The 14,991-nt window shown below is 37.3% G+C and overlaps 1 protein-coding gene across 7 annotated transcripts in view; it reads left to right on the top strand.

Moving 5' to 3' along the window:
• Positions 1-3,181: 3,181 nt before the first annotated feature.
• LOC106876769 (uncharacterized) overlaps positions 3,182-14,991 on the top strand; it is a 23,338-nt gene continuing 11,528 nt past the window's right edge. For 3 of the 7 annotated variants that reach the window (XM_089360785.1, XM_089360781.1, XM_089360780.1), the window contains exons 1-6: positions 3,182-3,435; positions 5,997-6,045; positions 8,220-8,294; positions 9,633-9,707; positions 11,016-11,090; positions 11,840-12,096. In XM_089360785.1, the coding sequence (XP_089216911.1) occupies positions 6,000-6,045; positions 8,220-8,294; positions 9,633-9,707; positions 11,016-11,090; positions 11,840-12,096 (528 nt within the window). In that variant the 5' untranslated portion in view covers positions 3,182-3,435; positions 5,997-5,999. The remainder of the gene's footprint in view (positions 3,436-5,996; positions 6,046-8,219; positions 8,295-9,632; positions 9,708-11,015; positions 11,091-11,839; positions 12,097-14,991) is intronic. The other 4 variants (XM_089360787.1, XM_089360784.1, XM_089360782.1 and 1 more) reach the window with 3 other exon arrangements.

The raw sequence follows: 14,991 nt of genomic DNA, 5'->3' as shown, positions 1-14,991 counted from the left end.
ACCACTAAGGAATATATAGTTGTGTTCACCATATGCTGATGGATGACAGGTGATTGACAAAACATCAAATAGCCAATGCTGTTAGCAAATCTCGTGAGAGAGCTGGAAACATTCTACACGATGAACTTTGCATGACAATGGTTTCTGCTGGGTGGGTGCCATATCTTTTGACACCTGATGAAAAGCACACCAGGTTGATCACATCACGGGAAAATCTGACATTGTTTCAGGCAGATCCAGCTGGGTTTCCTTGAATATTTGCTAACCGAGGACGAATGTTGGTTTCATCTCTTTGAATCGAAGACAAGACAATACGTGCTGTGAAAACGCTCCTCCTCACTTATGCCAAAAAAGCCAAGGTCATTTCATCTGCAGAGAATGTAATGGCCTCAGTTTTTTGGGATGCAAAAGGAATCGTGTTTTTTAACTATCTTAAAAACGGCCACACCATCAATGGAGAGTACTATGTCAAATTGAAACAATGCTATAGCACAAGTGTCCTTGCTTTCAATGACTTGAAGCTAAGAATATAAACTTACAAAGACAATATTTACATATCACCTGAGGAAACACAACTAGATCTTACAATGCAGGGAAGCAGTTACATAGTTAAGTACTTGCACACCTTGAGAACTATGTTGCATGGAAACAATTATAGTGATTTAAAAATAAATGCCCAACCCGTACTCCTTCTTGTTGACTCCAATTCTTTCAATTATCTCTTCACACACGACAGATGCATAAATGCAAACCTGGAAAGCATGGGGTAAATCTGAAGGTTGACAAGCTTTAAACTGTACTCTACAACATTCTTAACAGAATATACCATAACTATATATATATATATTATTCTTTTATACTTTTATTCATTTACTTGTTTCAGTCATTTGACTGCGGCCATGCTGGAGCACCACCTTTACTTCAGCAAATCAACCCCAGGACTTATTCTTCGTAAGCCTAATACTTATTCTATTGGTCTGATTTGCTGAACCGCTAAGTTACAGGGATGTAAACACACCAGTATCAGTTGGCAAGCAATGTTAGGGGGACAAACACACACACACAAACATATACACACACACATATACTTTCATATATATATATATATATATACACGATGGGCTTCATTCAGTTTCTGACTACCAAATCCACTCATAAGGCTTTGGTCAGCCCAAAAGACATTTGCTAAAGGTGCTACATAGTGGGACTGAACCCAGAACCATGTGGTTAGTGAGCAAGCTACTTACCATACAGCCACTGCTGCACCTATATATATATTCTCTCTCTCTCTCTCTCTCTCACACACACACACATCAACACTAACTCAGCCAGTTTTGAATTATGCACATGTTCTTACATAAGTACTCACGAGTGTATAACAGTTACCCATGTATGTATAAAGTTGATTATCACTCACAAGCTAGAATTTCATGACTATTTTGGAATGGTGCAAACGAGATGCTAGATGAAATTGTAACTAGTACTTGGCTTATTATCTAGTAATAATAGTCAAGTGATGAGATTCACTGCCATCTGTTGATGCTGTTGTAAATAAGGAGGAGATGATAAGTACTGATTGTGTGTTATACTATTTTCTGACGATCAAAAGAGGCCACTTTTCAAAACCAATGGCAGGTAGCTGGTTTGCGAGTAAAATTTATGTAGCATTTTGCCCTGTGCTTGCTGTGTCTTCAAATTTTAAATCTTGTATACAGTGACCTTGATTCTTGAATTAGGGTGTAAAATTTCTCCAATAATTATAACATACATTTGTACCATATTGATATATAGAGAGTGGAAGTGTGTAGCTTCATGGTAGAGTGTTGCACTCGTGATCATGAGATTCTGATTTCAATTCCTGGACCAGGTGATGTGTTATGTTCTTAATCAAAGCACTTCATTTCATATTTCTGCACTCCTCTCAGCTGGTAAAAATGAGTAATCCTGCAACAGACCAATGTCCCACCCAGGGAAGGAACAGACATGTTCCAGAATCCAGGAAACTGGCATTGTGAACCTGTGGCTTGGAAAAACTTTTTCATCTTTTTATTTTGGGGCAGGGGTGGGATTGGAGGATATAGTGGATGCAATATTTAGCATGCTCCAGGCCATTGGAACATTTTGAACTTGTCCCTTATGTTTCAAACATAATGTGGGAGAGAGGTGATGGTGGTTTTATGTTCCATCAATAAATTTGAAAGAGTATATGTGTTGTTTGAATCTGCTCTTAAATGTCTATTGCAGACAAGAAAGCAAGAGGCTTAAAAGGAATCCAGAAAACCTTTAAGAATCATATGATTTTACTTAGAAAGTATCTGTTGGAAAACAGCAGCCAAAATAAATACATCAATCAAGTTCTTAAAAAAAGAGGTAAAAATCTTATAGACTTATTGTGAATGTCCTGAGAAATATTGTCTTCCATACAACCATAGAATTACTGGATGAGTATACCTTCACTATGACCTGGTAGAAACTGCTCTGCTTACCAAAAAGGTTATGCATGAATATGAGTTTGTTTACATTATCTTAAGAATGATGTTAATATTAACATTAACAATCGGGTGGCAAGATGGCAGAATTGATAGCACAGCAGACAAAATGGTTCACAGCATTTCATTCATATTCATGTTTTGAATTCAAATTGCACCAAGGTCAACTTTGCCTTCCTTCCTTTTGGGGTTGATAAAATAAGTACCAGTTGACCTCTGAGGGTTGATGAAGTTGACTTATTTTATCAACTTGTTTTATGGCTAACATCATTGTCATAGTTTCATTGTTTTAGTGGCAACAGACAATCTCTGAATAAACAAATTACCAAACAGATATTGTACAGGAACATCCATGGGAAGATTTGTAAATCTTATACAAAAAAAAAAAAAAGAATACTAAGGATTGTTTTTGAAGTGAATTTTCAAAGCCGTTTGTCACTTTAAAGAACTTCCTGCTCTCAGTTAATATTCAAGTGAATTACTTACACATACACATACATATATCTATGTGTGAATGAATACACATGCTTATATTCATATATAATTGCCTACATAACAAACTCACATCACACACACACACATGCACACGCACACAACACACACACACACGCATACACATAATTAAAGCCACACCAATACACTAAAATTACACACATATGTGCTCATACAATTTTATTGACCAAATATATCTCACTTTAAATCCAAGCCCAAAACTTGTTAGGAGTGGATTAGATGTAGCCGTGTAGCACATACATATTGATTCCACACTCTTCATTTGAATTAGTTTATCAAACCAGTGGAAGATCTAACAAGCAAACTGACTCTAACAAGATTTGAAATCAGAATATAAAGGATAAAAAAAACAAAAAACAACAACATTTAACTTGACGCTGCATTGATTCGGAGTCGTTGCTGCATTTGTGGAAATTATATTTTTAATTAACCAGTAAGTTGTGGTTCCTTATTTCCTCCATTTACTTCTTTTTATCTTTTTTCTTTTGCTTGTTTCGTTCATTGAACTGCAGACATGCTGTGGCACAACCTTGAAGGGTTCAGGAGTTCTCAGCCATTTTTTTATCTACAGACCCCTTTCATTACTATTTTATTCTGGTTGACCCCCATCTCATTACTATTCAATGTTCAAAAACTAGTTTTATAAAAACTTCTTTTAAAATTCCTATTTTGTTTTTCACACATTAACTTGAGTAGGTTGAACCATATAAAATGTTAGAGAAAAACCACCCAGCTATTTCTTGCAATACATAACAATACATACATCATCATCATCATTTAACGCCCGCTTTCCATGCTAGCATGGGTTGGACGATTTGACTGCAGACTGGTGAATCAGATGGCTACACCAGGCTCCAGTCTGATCTGGCAGAGTTTCTACAACTGGATGCCCTTCCTATCGCCAACCACTCCGAGAGTGTAGTGGGTGCTTTTATGTGCCACCGGCACGAAGGCCAGTCAGGAGGTACTGGCAACGGCCACGCTCCAAAAGGTGTCTTTTACATGCCACCTGCACAGGAGCCAGTCCAGGGGCACTGGCAACAATCTTGCTCGAATGTCTTTTCACGTGCCACCGGCACAAGTTCCAGGAAGGCGACGCTGGTAACGATCACGCTCAAATGGTGCTATTTATGTGCCACTGGCACGGAAGCCAGACAGTTGCTCTGGCAACGATTACGCTCAAACGGTGCTCTTAGTGCTCCACTGGTACAGGTGCCATCACGATTTCGCTTTCACTTGCCCCAACAGGTCTTCGCAAGCCGAGTTTAGTGTCCAATGAAGGAGACGTTGGTATGGGGGGGGGGGCAGTCGTCGAATTTAGTTCGATTTCGATTTTATTACATTATATTAATATCACTCATCAGTTGTCAACCAAATATTTATATTGAGCACACACATACATATACACATACACGTGTCTGCCATTTCTATTTTGTTGTAATCTCCACTATTTCACACTTGCATGAGTTACATGTAACTTGTTGAAGCTGATTTTCCTGAGGCTTGACCACCTTCCTGTCCCCAGCACTCACCTGTTTCCAACAAAGGTAAAATTTCATCCAGACTTTTGAACAATGAACAGTTTAATGTTCAGAACATGCCTTTGTGGATGTTTCCTTCTCTTCAGAAGTACTAAATACATGTGTACCATTACCCATCTGTATCCCTTTCTCACTCACAATGCCACAAATCTCTTTAGTTCCGTCTCACAATCCTGCTCATATTTCTGATCTTAATGACAAAAATCATTGGCAAACCTCTCCCATTCTACTTTATCCTTTGCTAAATAAATCTGTCACAGAGTTTCCCTTCTACTTACTTGGTATCATTCTCAGTTTTACCCTTTTCCCAGTTTTTCCAAGCCTGTCTCTGCTATTCTGGTTCTGTCCACCTCACTGATTCACCACATCACCTTCGTTCTGGCTGGAATAGCACCACCACCCTGCCTCCCCACCAATCTACCTACCCTGTTCATTCCAGGCTGTTACATCCAAACCTTGTGACCTGATGTTATTGAGCAGGTGATCTTGCATCCAGGGTAATTCCAGACCATATGTACTTATGCATCCCATTCTCAGAGCCACCAATCTGGCTGAAAGATAGTGACGTAAAAAGGAAACAAGTTACTTACCCATTTTGTGGTTCTGGAGACGATGTGATTCAGTTTCCACGGTGTTTTAGGTTTCCTTTGAAAAGTCCTTTTGCAGCCTTCTATTGGTCCTTACATTCAAACTTCCGACATCCCTCGTAACTACGTGTGTGTGTCTTTGTGTCTGTGTTTGTCCCCCCATCACTGCTTGACAAATGGTGTTGGTGTGTTTAGATTCCCATAACTTAGTAGTTCACCAAAAGGAACCAATAGAATAAATAAATACTAGGCTTAAAAAAATAAGTCTTGGGGTCGATTTGTTTGACTAAAACCCTTTAAGGCAGTGCTCCAGCATGGCTGAAGTCAAATAACTGAAACAAGTAAAAGAATTAAATTAAAAAATCCCATGTTTTTTAAACATAGTGTACCTGTAACAACATTATCCAATGTGCTTTTCCTGTTTTAAGATGGTATGGTTAGAGTCGAGAGAGACTTAACTGCTATTTCTACCAGGTCAGACAATCATGTAGAAGGTCCCTCATTAGCACACAGGTACACATATTTGTAAGGTGGTGAGCTGGCAGAAACGTTAGCACGCCAGGCGAAATGCTTAGCGGTATTTCGTCTGTCTTTACATTCTCAGTTCAAATTCTGCTGTGTTCGACTTTGCCTTTCACCCTTTCGGGGGTGGATAAATTAAGTACCAGTTGCGTACTGAGGTCGATCTAATCGACTGGCCGCCTCCCCCAAAATTTCGTGCCTTGTGTCTAGAGTAGAAAAGAAAAGGTACATATATTTCTAATAGGAAATTTTAAGTACTGAGTGTAACTGTTCCGACTTTCAATAAAAAGTGATATATTTTCTCTATTTTCAAAAAATCATTCAAATATTTTGTTTACTTTCAGATTATGAATTGCATTTTCATTTTACTTTGTCTCCTGCAAATAGTTTACAGTAAGTATTCTAACTTATAACTTCCTTCATGAATTCTTGAAACAATAATTTTCATCTCATCAAAACATAGGCATTGATTCATTTAATTTTTATATAATGTTACAATATTTTAGCTGCATTATCATGATTGTGTGTGTATGTGTGTTTGTGTGCATGTATGTGTGTGTGTGCATGTGTGTGTGTGTGTGTGTATGCATACACACATGCATATATTCTCTTCCTAACACCAACCACTCCATAATTCAAGGGGCAAACCAAACTCTGGAAAATTTACCAGATAGAGTGTTTGTAGAGGAGGGGCTGACAATACGAGTGCCTGTGGAGGGACGTAGGCCCCAATGCTTCAAGTGTGGAGAGAAGGGCCACGTCAGCTCCAAGTGTACCAAAAAGAAAAATTAGAATGAGGCCCCTCCCCGCAAAAAATTGTGAAGGAAACATCAGCAGACAGACCAGAAAGTACAGCAGAAGGAAAGGAGAAGGGAGCAAGGAAAGAAAAGAACCAAACTACCGAGGAGATGGAGTTTACAACAAACTAGAGATAAGTACAGGACAAAATACCAAAAGAAGGTTACTCCTCATCAGTTACCGACTGTTTTACTACTCCCTATTTTGTGCTTTCAATGACAAGATAAGAAAACTTCAAAAGACAGCAGCATCCAGAAATTTTAAAAATATAACATTTGTGGAGAATTAGGGTTTCGAACGAACGAACAACAGCAGAGAGGACGTACAGAGTAAACAATCCACGAAGACAACCATTAAGGGTCATTAGTTCAAATGTACAGAAAACAAAAGACAAAGACAAGTGATGGAACAACAAGTATTATTATGATGCCTGGGAAGACAGATAAAGTCTGTGACATATTAAGCTTATGTTCTTTGAAAGAAAGGGATGAGAGGGGGGAAAAAATCAAGGGAGGAAGTAAAAAATGAGAGAGAGAAAAAGTATGTAGGGATTAACAGTTTAACATGATAAACTGACTGAAAGAAAGAGGGTGGCTGAAAGGGAGAAGGAAACAATAACAATGACGTCACTGAACTGGGGTGTGGAAGCTTATGTAAGTATATAAGAATAGTATGTGTGAGTGTCTGTGTGTGAACCGGGGTGAGCACACGTGAATGTATGGGTGGCAAGCTTAAAATTATGTGAACCTGTGTGTGCATATGAGAGTATGTGTGTGTAAGTGTATAAGTAAACCAGTGCATGCATTATGTGGAGTGATGTGTGTTCAGTGTATTTATGTATGCATGTGTGTGTGTGTGTGGATGTGTGTATATGTGTGAGAGTGTGAGAGGCTGTGTATAACTACATGTGTGTGTGTGTGTCTGTATTTGTCCCCACCACCACTTGATAACACATGTTGGTGTGTTTATGTCCCCATACCTTACCAATTCAGCAAAAAAGAACTTATAAAATAAGTAATAGGCTTAAAAAGCAAAAAATACTGGAGTATTTGACCAAAATTCTCCAAAGAATTGCCCCAGCATGGCTGCAGTTTAAAGACTGAAACAAGTAACATATGAAAGCTAAAACTTCTGTTTAAATATCTAGATCAGAGGTTCTCAAACTTTTGGGGCCACTGCCCCACCTCATGGCCACTGCCCCACCTTATGGCCCCATAATACTCTCAGCACCTCCACCCCTATTTTTATGTAAAAATTAAAATTTTATATTTTACTAATTTATATATATCAAGAATCATTTGATATTTAATATTATTATAAGCGTCCCCTAATCCACTGCCTTTCTCTCAATGCCTCCTTTCCCTCTACCACCCCCTCAGACACCAGCACCCACCTGGACCCTCTCGACGCCCACCTGGGGGGTGGGAGCACCCACTTTGAGAACCTATGATCTAGATCAATAGCATAATACTACAGTTAATAACAACCATTGACATGAAAGATACAACTAATATTCAGAAAATCTTTGAACTAATATTGATTTTTAATTTTGATTTCTAATATTGGCACAAGGCCAGCAATTTTGGTGGAGAGTATATGTCCATTTTATTGAACCCAGTATTCAACTGGTACTTAATTTGTTGACCCTGAAAGGATGAATGGCAAAGTTGACCTTGGCAGTCTTTTGAATAATATCAATTTTTCATCTAATGAATTTAAGTTTTTTTTGTCCAATTTCTGACGCTAATTATCAATAATTCTTTATTTAGGCTTCATGTATCAGAATAAATTCTCCTACAAAAGCGCAAAAGATCTACAAACACAGACCAATACAATGTCAAAAGGTATATTTAAGAATAATATATATTTTAAGCATATTTGTAGTGTGCTAACAAATCAGATGTTTATTTGTTTAAACTTGTGCAATTATTTATTTTAATCTTAGTAAAATATTAATAAACATATGGAGACATCAAATTCAGGAAATTACATTCCCATTGTTTTCCTAAAATTGCAGTTACTATCAATTGGCTACAACTCCTGACAGATGTGTCACCATATTTTTCTCATGAGTACAATTTTCTCAAAATGTACAATGCTGGAACAGATACATCAAGGCAGCCTATCTTATTCTCGAATAATTCTGCCAAACACCTAATTGAGACAAGTAACGTTATTTTATCAACCCCAAACAAATGAGAGTCAAGACTAATTTCAATGGGATTTAAATTCAAAGAGCTAAGATTTGCAACAAATACTAGAAAGCTTTCAGACTGGTACCCTATTGAATCTGACAGTTCAGTATGTAATAAGTACTCTATTTGTCTCTATCTGGTTGAGTCCTTAAGAAGTTTCCTTTCCACGCAGGTCGATTAACCTACTGAGAGCAGTAACAAAACAATTAATTTCTATCAATTCATTTTATCGATGGTGAAGCAATCATCAATCAATTTTTATGTATTAGAGACATGTCCATCATTGCAAGGGATCAAGATGTGTGAACTGCCAACCTCAAAACATGGTATTTGTATTGGGAATCATGTGTTGGAATATCTACAGATGGGGTACCTCTACAGATGGGGTACCTCTACAGATGGGGTACCTCTACAGATGGGGCACCTCTACAGTAGGCTTTATTAAATGTTTCATATCGCATAAAAGCAAAATCAAAATTTTGTATATCATTCGAGTGTGGTCATTGCCAGGGCCGCCAGACTGGCTCCCATGCAGGTAATACATAAAAATACTTTTTGAGTTTGGTCGTTACCAGAACCGCCTGAGTGGCCCCTGTGCCGGTGGCACATAAAAGCACTTGCTACATTCTTGAAACGGTTGGCATTAGGAAAGGCATCCAGCTGTAGTGACTCTGCCAAATCAGATTGAGCCTGGAGCAGCCCTCTGGCGCACCAGTCCTCAGTCAAACCATCCAACCCATGCCAGCATGGAAAGCAGACAACAATCTACTGCTTTTTACATAGAGAGGGACTAGTTTTAAAAACATTACAAGTTGAGTTAAAGCAAGTATTAAACCAAACAGTTAAATTTATAATACACTTAATAACAGCCATTGATATGAAAAGTAAGATTAATATTTGGAAAATCTTTGGACATATATTAATTTTTCCTCTAATGAATTTAAGTTTTTCCCCAGTTTCTGAAAGTAATTATCTACAATCTTTTAGGCCCTACGGATAGGAATTATCCAAGCAACACAAGCACAACGGATTCACAAATGCAGAATGAACTAATGTCAAATAGTATGTATTAAAATAATATATGTTTTAGGCATATTTGCAGAGTGCTACTGAATTGAATGTTGTTTATTTTTTTTTAATCTTGTGCCATCATCTGCTTCAATTTTAGCAAAATACTGATAAACATATGGCAACATCAAGTTCAGGAAATTACATTTCCATTGTTTTCCCAAAATTGCTGTTACTATCTATTGGCCACAAATCCTGACAGAAGTGTCACCATTTTTCTGTGATGAGGCAGAAATTGAGTGCACGGGGCATCCCATTCCATTCTCTAACAATTCTCCCAATCAACTACTCTAGACTGATAACTTTCTTATATTCACCTCAAACAGATACAAATGAAGGTCAAGTTTGATCTCAATGGGATTTTAATTCAAAGAGCAGAGAATTGGAACAAATACTGCAATGCTGTCAATCTGGTACCCTATTAAATCCGACAGTTCTGTGTGTAATAAATACACTGAGCTGCTTAATAAATTTCTTTTCCATGTAAGCTGATGAAGATGTTTTTAACATGTTTAAAATGGAATTGTATTGGTAACCATGGAATTTGTATTGGTAATCATGTGTTGGAATATCTACACAAGGGGTATCTCTACAGTAGGATCTATTAAACATTTTGTACCACTTGCAAAAAAGCAAAATCCGAATTTTGTGTATATCCATTGCTTTTTATATAGAGAGGTACTAGCTTTAGAAGCATTACAAGTTGAGTTAATATAAGTATTAAACCAAACAGTTAAAAGTATCAGTTAAAATTGGGGTCCAATTTTAGCACAATCCAGCAATTTCAAAGGAAGGACTAAATTGATTTAAACAACCTCAGGGTTCAACTGGTACTTATTTTATTAATCCTAAAATGACGAAACTTATTCAAGGAAGAGATCTCTGCTCTAAGTCACATGAACTTTAAGGAAATCAGAATCAATTTAGGCCAAAAGAACTTGTGAGATTGAGAAGAATAAAAGTTCATATCACTAAACAATTTGCATTGTGACTTTAAATTCTATTCAGTTTGTTGAGATTCGTGAAGAAATGTACAAAATTTTTCTGTAATCTAGGAGAATGGTACTCTAAATAATATCAATCATTTCATTAAGACCATACTGATCTTTGATTGGAATATAAATTTTATTCCCAGGAATTATTCTGTTTAAATATCTACATTAGTAGTATAATACTACAGTTAATAACAGCCATTGATATGAAAGGTAAGATTAATATTCAGAAAATCTTTGGACTAACATCAATTTTTCATCAAATGAATTGAATTTTTTTCTCCAATTTCTGACACTTATTATATTTTAGGTTCTGTGAGTCAAAATTATCAGAGTAAGACCAGCACAAGGGATTCACAATCACAGCCTGAACCAATACCAAAGAGTACGTATCAGAATAATATGTGCTTTAAGCATATTTGCAGTGTGCTACTGAATCAAATGTTATTTTTTTCTTTAATCTTGTACCACCATCGACTTCAATCTTAGCAAAATATTAATAAACATATGGTAACATCAAATTCAGGAAATTGCATTTCTGTTGTTTTCCCAAAATTGCAGTTCTGTCTATTGGCCACAGATCCTGACAGAAGTATCACTATTTTACTGTGATGAGGTAGAAATTGAGTGTAGAATGCACAGTGCTGTAACAGATATATCGAGGCAGAACATATGGATGCAAACATGGTTACGTCGTAGGAAGTTTACTTCCACGGCACACACAGGGTTCCTAGTTCAATCCTACAGCTTGATACCTAGGGAAAATGCTTTTTACTATAGCCCCAGAGCAACCAAAGCTTTGTGAGTAGATTTAACAGACAAAATTTCAAAGAAGCTTATCCTATATGTATATGTGTGTGTGTGTTTGTGTGTGTGTGTGTTTGCGTTTGTGTTTGCCCTACCACCACTACTCAACCACCAGTATTGGTTTGTTCACGTTCCTGTAATGTAGTGGTTTGGCAAAATAGATCGATACAATAAGTCGATTTGTTCAACTAAAATCCTTCGAGGCGGTGCCCCAGCATGGCCGTAGTTCAATGACTGAAAGAAGTAAAAGATAAAATGTATACAAACAGTATTATTACAAGCAGTCAATCTATGCAATAAACATTATCTCATTGTGCTTTGTTTCAGGTTACTGCTGGAGAATCACATTTAACATTTCAAGCAATTATTTTTCTGGAACCTCAAATTATTTCACTGTTCAATTAAACAATGATGAAACACAAGTTTTCTCAAATAAATTATCTTGTTCAGATAAATGTGAAAGTGGAACTCAACCAAGCTTTGATTTTTCCACTTCACAAATTGATCCAGTAAAAGAATTACAATTAAATGAAACGGTAAAAAATCTCTTTAAAAGATTGACATCTGGTTGGACATTGATAACTGTAAGTATTTGGATAGAATTCTCAATTTAATCCGTGTGTGGATGTGTGTGTGTGTGACTGTGTGTGTGTGTGTGAGTGTGTGTGTGTGTGTGAGTGTGTGTGTGTGTGTGTGTGTGTGTGTGTGTGTGTGTGTGTGTGTGTGTGTGCATGGTTATGCTGCATCATCATGTTACTCAAAAGTTCCTGTTTTTGATTCAGATGACAACATATCAGTATCCAGCTCTTTCTCTTACAACTTTCAATTCAGGCAATGAAAAAGGTACATAAATATAAGGATATAATGACATCTCCTTTTACTGTGGATCATCTCTCCCTCCTATTCTCTCTTTCTTCCTCTCTCTCTTTTTCTGTCTCTCACACACACACACACTAATACAGATACAAATACATACAAACACATGCATACACACACACTCATACATACATACATACATACATACATACATACATACATACATACATACATACATACATACATACATATACATATGTCACTGCACCTTGCTCTGGTATCAGCTGCTACAGTGAATGCCATTGAAAGACTGACCACAACATGGCCCACACAGTTACTAAAGCAACAATTGTTATTACAAACAGAGTCAAAACTATCAGCAGACATTCCAGGGTGATAGTTTTTTTTTATTTGTAATACTGTTTGCATTGGCAGTGAATCCCTTGTTAGCCCTGTTAACCAAATGCCATGACTACATGCTGGGATATGCAGGAAAGAAAAATGTTAATGTCGTCCACACATTTTTATTGATGACGTAAAGTGTAATATGATCAGCATCAAGAGACAATTAGAACTACACGAAAATTTTGGAATGGAATATAAGCAAGACCAATGCTTATATGTGATTGTCAACTGAGGAAAGATTGTTGACCAGACAGAGAACATGAACATCAACGGCTTGTGGATGTTCTCTAATGATGAAAGCTACAAGCACCTTGGAATTATGAGAATGTTGCATAAGTTGATACTGTGACTAAAGCCAGAAAAACAACAGAATACTTCTGTAGAGTCTGGAAAATATGGAAATCAGGGCTGTCTGCATTTAACAAGACCATATCTCACATTGCTTTTGCAGTACAATTGCTAATACTAGCATTTGGGATATTGGATTGGATACTTGACACGAAATGCAGTCTGGACATCAAAACCAGAAAGGTACTGACCACCACTGGCAACTTTCATATTAACAGCGACACTGATAGGACATATGTGAGATGAAATGATGATGGTAGAGGCATAAGGTCAGTCCAAACAACCTTTGAAATTTGCATTTTATCATCCAGACAACACCAGCTGAACAGTAATGAAAGAAACGAGTAGATTCCATGCATACTCAAAAGGGAGAGCAACAACATTGTCAGAGTGGTAGAACTACTGAGTAGGTGCTCTGAGAATCCAGCTATCTTATGTAAACCAATGGAGACTGGACTGGCCAACTTAAACAGAAGCTTGAAGGAGAAGCAGGTATCATACCAGCAAAAAGCAATGCATGGGGTACATATCCCATAAGCTAGAAAGCACCAACAGTATTGACAAGAAGAGCAGTCTCTCCTGGGACCACAATAGATACATTACACCCCACCTAGCAGGATATACCTTCGCTATTCAGAAAGATGAGATAGCTACTACATACATGCAAAACAAGAGAGACAAATATACTACAAAACCTCCATGATGTGTTAAAAAATGGTTAGCATTGTTGTACCAGTGTGGAAGATATCACTCACATCATCAGCAGCTGCCCCAAAATGTCTATGAGATACTACCTGTCCCTGAGGCATGATATAGTTATAAAAACTATTTGCAATGCTATCTGCAGGAAATACTGCTCTGATGTATATATTAAAGGCATGTTAGAACCATAAGTTATTCACACCTTCAAGAGCAAGAAATACTTGTGGAAACACTTCAATAAAAGCATACCTTCAGAGCAAACATAACAGACTTGATATTGTTATGTGGGACAGGGAACAAAGAGCATGCACTGTTCTAGAGGTCAGCTGTCCAGCGGATGTGAATGTACAATCAAATGTCCAGGAAAGAGAGAACAGTAATGGCGAATTAATGCGGAACTTACAACTCTTGTACACTGACTATGAATTCTCATTTTTACCTATCATCATAGATGGATGAAGTTATGTACCAACGATTTTGCACAAAAACATAGAAATACTTGGTTTCAGAGAAAAAAAGAAACTGATGTGAATTCTCCAAATCCAATCCATTGGTGGCACGGAGAAGACTTATAAGACATTTCAAAACTTCTCCATCTATGATTCTTATGTAAATAAATGCACACACTTGGGTGTATGCATTGACAGTTCGACTAAATCACCAATTCAACGATATATTTATAAATACTGGAACTATCTTGACTCAAAAAACTTCGTCACTTTGTCAGTGACCAGCTCAAACTCACTTTCTCAAGGGAAACACACACACACACACACACACACACACACACACACACACACACACACACACACACACACACATACACACGTATATATACTCTCTTACGTGTTTCAGTCATTTGACTTTGGCCATGCTGAGTAACTGCCTTTAGTTGAAGAAATTGACTCCAGGAGTTATACTTTGTAAGCCTAGTGCTTATTCTATCGGTCTTTTTGCCGAACCGCTAAGTTTCGGAAACATAAACACACCAACATCAGTTGTCAAGCGATAGTAGGGTGACTAACACAAACGCAAAGACAAACACACATAAATGTATACATGCGCGCATGCGTGTGACTGCAAACATCTGTGCACCTGCGTGTACGTACATACGTGCGTGTGCATGTATATGATTGAAAGCTACGCATCCATTTCCAAGTATATATGTATATACATACATACATACATACGTACGTGTGTGTGTGTGT

The sequence above is a fragment of the Octopus bimaculoides genome, chromosome 12, assembly GCF_046866305.1.
Source record: "Octopus bimaculoides isolate indiv1 chromosome 12, ASM4686630v1, whole genome shotgun sequence".
NCBI lineage: Eukaryota > Metazoa > Mollusca > Cephalopoda > Octopoda > Octopodidae > Octopus > Octopus bimaculoides.
Note: the sequence above shows the minus strand (reverse complement) of the source record. Positions and strands in the feature narration are given on the sequence as shown.